General features: G+C 32.9%; 1 protein-coding gene across 2 annotated transcripts in view; it reads right to left on the reverse strand.

The window, feature by feature from the left end:
- Window positions 1-13,115, reverse strand: part of LOC149797105 (tumor susceptibility gene 101 protein-like) — a 30,472-nt gene that overhangs the window by 15,726 nt on the left and 1,631 nt on the right. For both annotated transcript variants that reach the window (XM_089961778.1, XM_089961777.1), the window contains exons 2-3: window positions 6,604-6,688; window positions 5,075-5,140 (exon numbers count right to left, since the gene is read on the reverse strand). In XM_089961778.1, the coding sequence (XP_089817904.1) occupies window positions 5,075-5,140; window positions 6,604-6,688 (151 nt within the window). The remainder of the gene's footprint in view (window positions 1-5,074; window positions 5,141-6,603; window positions 6,689-13,115) is intronic.

The following is a 13,115-nucleotide window of genomic DNA, read 5'->3' on the forward strand; positions in this document are numbered from 1 at the left end:
ACATTTTTTTATATAATGGGGAATCAGTAGTTGTCCTTACTTTACTTCCCTACACATTAAAGCTGTACATCTATTGCGCTTCGTTGGACATGATGTGTATACAAAATAAGATGCATAAAATTGATAAATATTTGCCAAAACTAGGTAAACTATTGTTATAACATTTGCTCTGGGAGATTACTGCACATTCAATATTACTGTTCGTACTGTCCTTCTTGGGTAGCATCGTTCTAGTACACCATCTTAGTTCGGTGTTTATAACTTAGACACGCTTGAATCCGTCCTTGTGGGCGTTTTTATATCGATGTCGGTCGCAAAGGAAACTGAAACAGCCAGTCAATACGTTTGTTCCATCGTGTCGCGTGACATGCTTCCAGTAAACCACGCCTAACTTCTGAATATACGCAAAATTATGGGATATAATCATGTTAATCATACTATCATCAAAGACAAACCAGAGTATTCATCAAGGTAAAGATTTATCGCAAACAAAGACCTGACAACTTTATTATTTTCCAGAAAGTAACATGAAGACTCGCAGGCTTCCATAGCATGACAGCCTTCGTTAACGTGAGTATTCGTTTATCCCACAACCACGGCACATCGTGTGGGAAGAATGTATTTTATTTTTGTGACTATATTAGTAAATTCGAGGAGGCATGAACTATAAATGTCCTTTTATTGCCCATGTTCTATGAAACATGGAACATAGAAAACATAATGAAGACAAAAATAGTTGCATTTATACATTCTACTTTATTAATTTATACACTTGGAGACAATAATTCTCCATGAAACACATGAAATATCTCAGTAACATCTCCAGGAATGCATTGTCATTTATCAAACAAATCTCAATATTATGAAATTCTGGAGAATAGGCAACAACAGCAATATGATAATTTGTTTATTTTGAAGTTACTGCACTAACATTTCCAATATATTGGAAACCCTCATATACAACCAAGAAGTTTTAACTATGGTATATTATGACCTGTTCAGCACCAAAATAGATAATGACACATTAGTGTTATGATAATGATCTTAAAAATACCAATTTCATATCCTGTCACAAATAATGAGAGCATTAATATCCTAGACATCTTCAGTACTTATTTAAGTTTCGAATGTGAGGAATTTATCATTTTAAAGACAGAAATCAAATTCTTGTTTGTGGACGAGAAGTAATCGTGAAATTTATCTTCAAATTTATATCAATCCCGTACAATTTTCTCCAAACCCTAATAACTGATAAAACGACTTCCGGCAATGGTTCCTCTAATTGTATGTAACTGGTCAGTAAAGTAAGGTATATGGGTCCAAAGGTAATTCACTATTAGTCCAAACACAGCAATTGCCCATCTTTTCATAGTGGTTCCTTCATTGCATGATTTCATGACTCCTTTCCCTTTTTAATGTGACAATTTCCAATAAGCACAGTGATGAACAAAAAGCATTAAAACAGTGTTTTAAGACATTGCTCATGTGTTGCCATAAATATGTTTCACTTATTTCTGAAAGGGTTTTCCTAGCTCCCAAATGATCGCATGTTGCATTGTTGTGAAACTGACTCAAAACTTTAGGAAATAATTATATCACAAGTTGCTTTATCTCTTGACCTATGTTCAATATATCGCATAGTTAGCCATTATGTAATTCCAGGGAGTCCAACCTTGTCCGGTAGAACTTAGTACTCTAGTCTGAGTGGGAAATCTCAGGCAACTTGACATTCTGGATTGTAGGGAACCATGGTCAGTTATAACTTTGAAATATCGTCATTACAAATATGAGTGTAGATGCTTTTTTTAACTTACCATGACTAATAGTTCTCTACGAGTCACACAGTATTTCCACTTGGTCCTGTTAAAAGTTTTACTGTAATATCATATGACCATTTCACTCTGTTTTATATTTATGACAGAACAACATCCAGACCAAGAGTGGATACGTTCCTATTCATGACTTTACTCGTTAGATATGTCATTGGAAGTATTACAGCATCTAACAATGACCTGAATATTTATGTTCATCTATTATTTACAAACTTTTCGAAATGTTTCCTTCGTTCCTTTTCTAACAATGTTTTCCAACTCCTCGTTGGTAAAAGTTCTTCCGGTCTGTTACGTGTTCAGGCTTGAATAAGTAGTAACTCAAGAATGAGTGAAAACAACAAGCTTTGAAAAATTTAACAAATAATTTATTTCCCTGGAAAAATACTGTAAAAATGAAAGAAAAAACTAAGAACTTACGGTTTTAAGAATCAAATCCAAAAATAATCCAAGAATAATCCACGAATAAAATTTTAGAAGTCCTAATATTGAAATGTTCTAATTAAATCAAGTTCAAGTCCTGACGAAGAATCCCAGATGGAAGGTGATGACGTATGCTGTATCCTGTATTGTGTTGAAGTCTATAGCTCCTTGTAGAAACAAGAATTATAATTCAAGTTTTGGAAATCCAAATAAATTTTTTAAGAAATATCGTTGTTCAAGAATTCTGTATGAGCACACATATTTCTCCAAGAAAAAAGAATGAATCCTTTTGAATCCAAAAAATCTGAAATAACTCCAAACTGATACAACAAAATAACACCTTGACTTCAAGTGTTATCAGCCCAGACTATGATTATTTCTTTAAAACAATGGTTATACAGTAATTTTGAGATGCAGAATGCGTACCCGTATGAGGGTCACGTGATCATGTTTGCATATATAAAAAAATCATGTAGCCCCTGTATGTCCTTGATAAGAACCAATCATTTTACTCCGAGAATAAAAGTTGTTTACTTCACTAAAAACTATTTACAAGTGGAGGGTCACGTATCCAACACAGCCTGTATCTCAACCTTATTATTTCCACAATAAAAATAAATAAAAAAGTAATTTGTTCACGTGGCTGTTAATAATTTTGAATTAAGGTCGGGAACAGAAATGAACAGTCGATGTCAAACTATTTTCTGGAAAAAGTATGAGTTCCTAGTAAATAGAACTATATTATTTTGACATATAATGAAATTAAAAAAAGAAAGATTTTAAAACTTACAAACAATTAAATCAGATATAAATTAAATCAAATATACATAACAGGTCTTTACCTTGTATGTTCCAATAGCTATACTAATTCATTGGTACTTGTGCTATTCCTAGCTTTACTTCTATCAAGAAATTATTTGCTCCTCTAACACAAATTTGTATCTTCTATAAAAAGAACCCAAATATTTTAGGATCTGAAGTTGTCTTTGACAATCTTACTTCACAGCCATATGATGTTGGTAACTTTAATATAATACATGAAAGTCCCATGACCGAAAATGTGTCTAAAGGATTTAAAACTCCTCGACAAGCTCCTCCTTATGTGGGTGTTTTTGATCAATAAAGCACGAACTAATGATAGATGAAATACAAATTAAATTCAATGTTCAACAATGAAGGCTTAAAAAGTGATTTCTAAGATATAGAAAAATATCCTATAAAAATTTCCACAAGGGTAAATCTAAAATCCTAGCACCTAATTCTATAGTTACACACAAAGGTAGAAGTGACTTTCTCAACTCTTTAGGCTGGACAAAAGAAATAAATAAATAAATTGATATCACCAAATGATAAACCTTGTTCATCAAAGGCATCTAATAAAGATTCCAAAGGAAATAAAAATTCAAGCAATTACAATAAATTAACCATCTGACCATCTTGTACGAGACTTAGATAACATAATAAACGAAAACCACAAATCAATTGGCAGCTGATAACCAAGAAATAGGAAAATAATTTACAATCAGACGTTGAAGTGTATGAAAGATAGAACATATGCAGAGCCGAATCAGCAAAGAAAAATAAATTGCATATTTTTTTTCTACAATACTGAAGAAGAAAAAAATAATTGAACATTTAACAGGTTTAGCAGATAACTATAGGGAAAATATCAGAAGAATAAATCCCAAAGATGACAGGTTGAAACATTGTTTAAAGTAAACAGTTGTACAAATAGCAACTACGTTTTACAGCTATATGCATGACAGCAGCAATCATATCCCTGGCAAATTGTGTAAAAAGTTTGACAGGAGTAGAAGTTGGAACAAGTAGTGGTGGCGACAAAGGTTGTACAAATACTTTCATTTACTAAGCTGAACAAGGAATTGAATAACTATGTGTTTAAATTTAGCTAAAAAAAATAAAGCATCGTCATTACCTGGTGTCAGTGGTAGTGTAATAAACTGACTTTTGAATCAGCTGGACAAACTGTTTCTGTATTATATCATTATTTTGATTATTGAAACATTACTTGGTTTATTATTTGCAATTCTAGTTAAAGGCATCAACAATGTCAGCAAAATTAATAGAAATAAAAAAGTATCCCAAACAAGTAAAATAATAGATAAACACGATAGTTAATATTCTACTTAAAAAAAGTAACGTGCACGAGATTCTGAAAAAAGTATCACAGTTACTAATGATTGTTTCTATTGACATTTATTGGTTCTCTAGTTATGAACTGAAGAGCTATGACTATTACAAAAGGCGACAGATTGGATGGTTTTGGATTTTTTTTTACCGTGACGACAAATATTGGCCAATTTCCCTGATTCGAACTAATTTCCTGATCCATGTTGATGATTGAATTATTCCTGGTCCATTTGAGACCAGATCCCACAACCTAGGTTAATGTTTTGGTTGTTTTTCACATAGTTTTAATGCTAAACATTTTGTCACATGTGCCACCCACACCTCAGAGCCCAACAAGGGGACAGAGGTTTAAGCCTATCCTCTAATCAACTAGATGTATCGTTTCCACAAACCACACGGGGTGCAACCCACGGCAAACAAGTTGCCTATACTCAGTAGAATCTTACGACATGCAAGGTCACATTAGGCCCATTCTACGACCCGAAACTAAAAGGGGATTAGAAAAACGAATTTTAATTGGACAGTTGCAAATTCACTTGGCTAGCTTGATCAACTGATTTTATCAATGCTTTTGTTTGACCAACATAGTTGTTGTGTTCCTGTGATGTTTTAAAACATAGAGTAAGGTGACTGACCTATAGTTCTATAATTGAAATCTGATAAGTATTTACCCCTATAAGTAACTGGAATGGTTCCATCCAACTGTAAAAGAGTTCTCTTGGTTCCATTATTGAACACTGCAACGAAATGTGAAAAAATTATGGTAAAATAATAAATACAAACAGACCATCCACTACTATTAAATATTTGTATGTTGCTGACGTCCATGGTTGGAAATTTGAAAGTCCCATAGCATAAGAATGTAAGTCCCGTCATTGCACTAACCATAAAACATAAATTTCTTAACATGCAAGTCACCTCTATTTGAATAAGTGTGTTATTACTTAAACAGAATATACAAACAATAGCTTATTCTTATTACTTTTATCATGTATTTTAACGAAATTTAGAATGCCTTTGAAAATCTTATCCTTAACAGAAACGAAACCAAAATTTTAAATATATCACATTTATAAATTGTACCCTTTGTTCTAAGATTATATTAAATATCACTTTATTGATAAATAGTGATCAATATAAATGGGAATAATGCACGTTTTAAAGACCTAAAGAGTTGCATAATTGATACTTTTGCTAACTGAAGCACATAAACAAAATAGATGAAAAAGAAATTCATATTAATCTGGTCTTTGATAATGTCGTCATATACACCACTGTTATATATCTGTTCATCATACATTTCTACTATTTATTGTCTTACGAACACGTCTTTGTATTGTTGAGCTCTACGATGTCATTAAATCGGTTTTTTTTATGTTTTGTTTTACATGGTATTACGGCATTCAGTCTAAGGACCAGTCACACAAGAGCTGAATGTAAGTTGTGTATTAACCTTTGAAATCTGCTAGCTAGTACGGTTCTGAAATATGCATCTAAACCTGTCAGCACGGTTGAAACGGTAATGGTGTCGAGACAGGGAATGATACGCGAGTCGATACTATTATCCTTCTTGTCAGTTTTTTTAAATAACTAACTCTCAGGTAGCAGATATAGCTTGCCTTTCATAAAGGGTTGTATTATTTGGGCATATATACTATACAAAGGGAAGTCTACAGGTTGTTTAGTGATATAATTCTAGATGTAGAGAAGTTATGTGTATCTTGTATAATACCCAGGGATATCCGTTAATGCAACCTCTGCATAGATGACTGTTTTAGAATAGTAGCCAATCACACACTTTGCACTGCTTAATGATTCTGCATAGGTTTATAATAAGTGTATTTAGTGCCTCTCAATCAACACTGAATTCTTTAATATATTTATGTTAGAAGCATAAAAGCAGAGCATACATAATGTGTTATCCAAGAAATGCTCAGTCTGATTCTTAGACCATATATCTATATTTCTCTTTTTCTTTTCCTTCTTTCCTTTGTTTCCAGCTACTGATCACAATGTGAAATAGTTCATCACCAAAAAGTTCCAGAAGCTACACAATATATGACTTTCTAATACACTCATAGATTTCTTGACAGTAATCTCAAATATGTTCAAAAGAACTGAGATATCAATTTGTATCTGCAGCATTTTGATGTTTTAATGTCTTATTTTGGATGTAATTTTGTATGTCAAAAATACAAACCATAGTCACCGCACTTTGGCCTTAGGTCTGTAAAGGCCTCGAATACAGCAAGTATATCTCCCTCTGCAACATCTGGGAAATTGTACTGAAAAATAATATACGGGATTTTCTGAGAAGATTTGCAATATGTTTAAAAGCTAATGTAATGCGTTCAAGGATTGGCCGCACGTGTGTAACAAAGTCGAGCTTGCAACCCTGTGAGATCGAAATGGGTTCAAGGAATAGTGCAAAAGGTACACGTTGAAGAAAGCGCATATATCTCATCTCTCACTCTCACACCAATGACAATGAACAATAGGAGTACTGCGGTGAAATATTTACTGTGATACATAACAGTCACTACTGCATTAACTTCAGTAATCATATCACTGTCAGAGTTTAGTTGTCAAATACCACTGTAATTGGTTTTAGTAGTCAAATACCACCATTCTAAACTTATGTAGTCAAACACTAATGTATTAAGTCCAGCAGCCAAACACTATTGTGCTAAAATTAAGTAAACACACACTACTATCCTAAACTTTAGTAGTCAAACACTACCTGCCGAACCGCAGCAGTCAAACACTACTGATCTAAAGTTTAGTAGTCAAACATTACTGTGATAAAAATACTATCTGACTAATAATCACAAAAATTATTAATATTATCAATTTAATGATCCACTGCCTTGGTCCGACTGGTGGCTCAGGCGTCTCTCAAACAACGCTCCGGTTGCTAAACAGCTGGATGGGTAAAACTGTTAACCATTCAGCTGTCTGCCTCAGGTCCAATACCACGTAGCTACATCACCAAGTTTACTGCAAATCATTCCAATACTAGGCACTCCTCATTGCCACTCTCAACTTAGCCAATCCTAGTCCCATCTAGTTAGCTAAAGAATATATTACAAATAATCTCTGTTTCACAACCGCTACCTAAATTAATAAATACATTTAAGTTCTATAATACACATCCAATAACACTAATCGGTACATGCTACAAGCACTCCCATACGTATGAATCCTAACAATGTATAAACGAAACATACATTTAATGTTGATAAGACCCAAATATGCTATGACAAAACCTGATAATAGAACACATCCCATAAATTATTAGTTAACATTACAACAAACTAAACTGTATTCCGGTGCATTGCGTAGTGCGCACATCCATATTTATGGCTAATAGAACCACACACGTCGCCTATAACCAGGTTACATAAACTATTCATACTCGTTGAATTACGCTGAAAATACGGTAGTAATTGTTAAGGATGAAACACGAGCGCAATCTTACACTACGAAAGTGCTTCTTGAAACGATACTGAACATGAGTCCACTAATTTCAGATATATAATATGAAACAAAACTTTGGGCCTTCATCGCTACCACACTAGTGGCCAATGTAAACATGCAGTAGTGTAACACCCCATTCCGTCTACATTAAAGCATGTGATTGATCCATCCAATGTCATAATTTATTTGTTACTGAACTCCTGTTTTTCAAAGGATTTCATAAATATACATACATATCAGAGCGAAATACATATATATACGAACAGTACATAGAAGACATAGAAAACAACATAATGGACATAAAAAGGAGACAACTACAATTTACGGGTGACATATAGGAGGATAATAATACAGTATTACACATGAAGAAAGAGAGAATTATGCATAACACTAAAACACCTTTTACGAGATGTAAACATTAAAATGAATATCATTGAGAAGTTAACTATAAGACACTATTTTTCTTACAAGTTTTGAAGTCGGTAGTAGAATGTAGATTTGGTGAGAGTTCATTCCATTTCCTGGAGTCGAAGTTCGTAAATAAATTGTTAAGATCTCTACCAATATACATATATATATATATATATATATATATATATATATATATATATATATATATATATATATATGAAACTGATCTACAATGGAGCAATTAACAGTCTCAAAGAATTTCTTTAGCTCAAGGACTGTCATTTACTCCATCATTGTCATTTTTGAATTTGACAAAAAAATTAACGTAAGCAGTCTCATCAGAATTGAGTGACAGCGGGAACGAGACTATAAACTTATAAGAGCTGACAATTAACAACTCCTTCTAATTTGTTTGAAAGTAGTGGCGGAGCAGTTGAAGGTTGTAAGTAGCATGGATATGATTTACTACCTTTATTACTAATTAGCTAAAACACTTGCATATTTCCATCCATTTGGAATTGTACATATTTTAATGAGAACTTAATTATGTGCGCACATATTTTCCGGTGTTTTTTTTGATGTTTTCAATCACATTAATTTTTTTTTATCAGAGAGAATGTCTTATAAACATATTCAAATGATACAGCCTGAAAGGTGTATTTCTTATTCTGGCCTAGTAATAATTTATGCAGATAACACAATGATGACAGTATAGACTTTTCCAATTTCGATACCAAATTCATTAATGATATCAGCGACAGACTTTAAGCCATGTGTATACTGTTTGTTTACTTCAAGACAAGTTACACCAGTGCCTTCGCATTTAGTAGAAACTCTTATAATGGACCATATTTGTTTGCTATTATTTTTGGAATCAATGATCAAACCTTATAAACAGCAGTAAATAAAATGTGTTCAAACATATTATTCTTGTCGTATTAACATCGGCTCATAATCGGAGTAAAATGCTTGAGAAAGGTATTAACATCTCCAGTGTAATCACCAAAAAATCTTCATGACACTCTGATATATATGACTACCCATTAGACTTAAAATAACTAGGACTGAGTAGTGTAACATAAATAACAAACTGAAAAAGCTGAGACATGGGACAGGATGCACAAAATGCTGTATTGACGCTACATAGTTTGCCGTTTTAGTATAGAGCGACTAATTAGTTTACAGCCAGTGAACAATTCTACTTATGTAGGAACAAAACGAGAGAACTAAATTTTTGGGATGCTCACATTGACTAGTAAGTGGGTTTATGTTTTTCCATTATATGTTTCATAGGCGTCAGTTAACATGCAAGTGTTGAAACAAATATTTACTTTGATTTTGATATCCTGTATTTAATTTCGTACTAACAAAATAGCATACAGACTTTACGTGCTAGGCTACGCTATTGGTACAGATCAGGGAATCCCCAAATTCAGGACCAAAAGGCTCAAAAAATGTTATGAAACACATGTACTGCAATGCTGAAGACCATTTTTCTAACTCTAATGAATGAAAGCTTGTGTAATTTTTATTCCAACCACACGAAAACATCAACTATATTTTTTACTAACATAAAGTTCTGGGGAAATGCATAAGTGGTCTTGCCTCGTTATCGGAACAATTTTAGAATATCATTAGACCTTTGATACTTAAATATCATTGTCCACTGAATCCTTGTGCTCTTCAACTGGATTTCAGATTTAACACAAAACGTTCAAAGGCTCAAAAGTATTAGAGAGTGGAAAAAAACAATATGACAAAGTGGACTGCATTTGTTCTCAATTTAATCGAGTTACTTCAGAATCAATTGCCCAATTGGTAAATCAAAACTTTTTAATTAGACTTGTCTTGTTTGTATGATATCATCACTAGAGACAATTACTGATATAGCATCATATAAAGGTTTGGCGCAGATCCCAACTAGATCTCTAAAGACTAGTATGTGGTGGTATTTCACTCACACTAAAACCAGAAAATGAAAGCTAAATACGGGATACAATAACTCTCATCATAGATCAATGGTCAAGATTTTTTATGAAGCAAATAAGAAAACGTTTATATATGTTGGGTTAGATAACAACTCATACGATTAGAACCCCTAAATTTAACATAGGTGAAAGACAGTTTCAAAGGAACTTAATTTTAATTTTAAAGGGGCTACCTTCCAACTCTACCGACAAAATATTTAGGTGGGTCATTTAGGAAATACAATTGCTTATAGACTGTTGGACCTGTAAGAAGGATATATGGGAAATGTATTGCAAATAAGACTTAAATCTTCACAACAAAAACACAAAATATACAAAATTGGAATGATAATAAACACCAATAAGTGACAGGTAAACAGTAAGTAATATTGGAATTGAAATGTTATGCCGAATCGTTTAACAGATGGGAACCAGCTGAAAACATCACGCCATTAAAATTCACGCATGGCGCACGGCAAATTTGGAGGAAGTATTATTTATAAATAGAGTTATTATGGAACAGGGCAATACTGAATTTTAAAATATAAATATTTCGTTTCATCTGACATATGGAAAATGGTCCAGTACAAAAGAAAGAATAAAATCATGCCATGAATGTGCAGTATTTGATCGGAATAAAAAGGTGCATAGAAAATTATCACGCATAAGCAATGAAAAGGTAATCGAAAATCGCCATTAGCGTCTAAAGAAGCACAATGTCCGACGAGGGTAATAAGAAAACGGTTGGAGAAAATAAAAACATGTAACATGCAACAATATGATGTTCATTATAGCTGCATCTAACAACAAAAATTGTAAAACGAATGCAATATAAAAGACTACAAGCTTCAGACAGTGATTTTGAAGAAAAAAAGGGTACTAAAAATTATACGAATGTTGATATAGTCGGGAGGCTTTTCGTACTGCTCTCACGTTTCATTGAACCAATCGTACGAGGAAACGCCTATACTGAGTTAAAGTAATTTGCATATCTGACTTGCATTTTAGGTGAACTACTATAAAAAGAACATCCCTAAGACAGTCTGGTTTAACAGTATCAGCCACTGTTAACAAAGTTTATGAGGCTATTAATTTTACGACAGAGAAAAAAAATCATGGTGCAATTTTAACAACGTATACGTGATCCACAACTAAAATTAGATTATGCTGTTTCTGATGACGATGCATTTTTTTGTTACTGAGTGACATGGGCATGAAATAATTTCAGTATATCACCTAACGGTAAATCTTCTTTGACTGTTGCATTATCCCTTTCTAACCACTTGAGCTTTAATGCTGTGAACTCTTTGGAACTAGTTTATGCTCTACGCCATCTTTTATTGATTCTAGTTCTTTGCCGATGCATGTTTGTAACTATTCAATCTTTCTCAAACATTTCCACATTATATTTCATAGTCTGTCGGCAACATTTACAGCAATTAAATAAAGATTTAATTCTCTTACCTCATTAATTATAGTCTCAGCTTATATTACCTGTTCATATCATCATATCCTTAATTGCTGTTTTTATGAAAGAATCTATTTCCATGGGTACATTTAATTGTTGTTTTTGTGTCACCGTAAGCTCCGATCATTATTTAGCATGGTTCTCTTCTGCAGTATATATAACATATTTATCTTGTTTTACCCAGTCTATTAAAATCAGAAACGCCTTACCAGTCTGGCCTGCTATAATGATGGGTTTAAGCCTTATTTTTTCTGTTGCCTTTCTTTCAGATTTGAACTCTCTTATCTAAAGTTTTTGCATAAAAGTGGGGTTTTTTATTTAATTTATGGCTGTTTAATCCATAAAATACTGTAACTGATTTTTGTCAATGCTTTCTTTTACAGCATCCTGGGACATTTCGAAAAACTGGCGTAAGAATCTAGAAATAACTACTGCAGTTTCGTCATCGAAAAGTCCACTAGCAAGAATAATAGGACTACCGACTTTTATTTCGAATTTGTGATCATTTTCAGATAAATAAATTTCTAGTGAACTGTTTGAACCATCACGCCTTCAGCTATTGTTTTTTAAATATTCAAATAAAGAGAAAACATGGCTGGAAAAAGATCTGTAGCTGGGATATATCGAAAATAAAAATAACAGTAGCGTCCATTCGACAGAACAGGAATCGTGACAAAATGAGTTGAACAAAGCAATAGTACTGCAAATGAAACATACAAAGAAATACCCTGTAAACATTTCACGATTAACAAGTTTAGCAGATGAGTCACAAAACGTTCGAATAAAGTACAACCGTTGAGCAGAGGTTATAAAGTGTACAGTGCAATACATGCTTCTACTGAGTGACATCTGGAAATGACCATACTATATGCAGTCACATGTGAAACAGTTACTAAGATTTTAATAATGATATCGAACATTAAGACAAGGAAATTGTACCGGTTATGTTTGAATTCAGCACAAAATCTACTGATATGAACAACAAAATATAAGACTTATTTCATATCACATTTGAAGAAGAAGAATGATTTAAGAGAGATAGATTAAAAGATAGAGAACGTCAAAAGCGAAAGATATATTCAAAGTACGCCAAAACCTTGAAAATTATCTTAAGATCGATCTACTGCAGATTTGAGGAAAAAGATCCAAAGCATCACACAAAGAGCGTTGCAGTCATTAAATCTGACACGAGGTTGCATGCTGAAATCACACAATGAAGAATAGATATGAAATAGTATATTCGTTGCGAATTCAGTATACACAGATCACAGAATGACGAAATGTCAAAGAAAGATTACAATGATTTTAAACAAGAGTTTACAGCAGATCCTGATTCGTGCAAACAGAAGTAGATAAAAAAAAAATACTTTCACATTACATTAAGTGCTA

The sequence above is a fragment of the Sinohyriopsis cumingii genome, chromosome 6 (genome assembly GCF_028554795.1).
Source record: "Sinohyriopsis cumingii isolate HCF-2022 chromosome 6, ASM2855479v2, whole genome shotgun sequence".
Classification (NCBI taxonomy): domain Eukaryota; kingdom Metazoa; phylum Mollusca; class Bivalvia; order Unionida; family Unionidae; genus Sinohyriopsis; species Sinohyriopsis cumingii.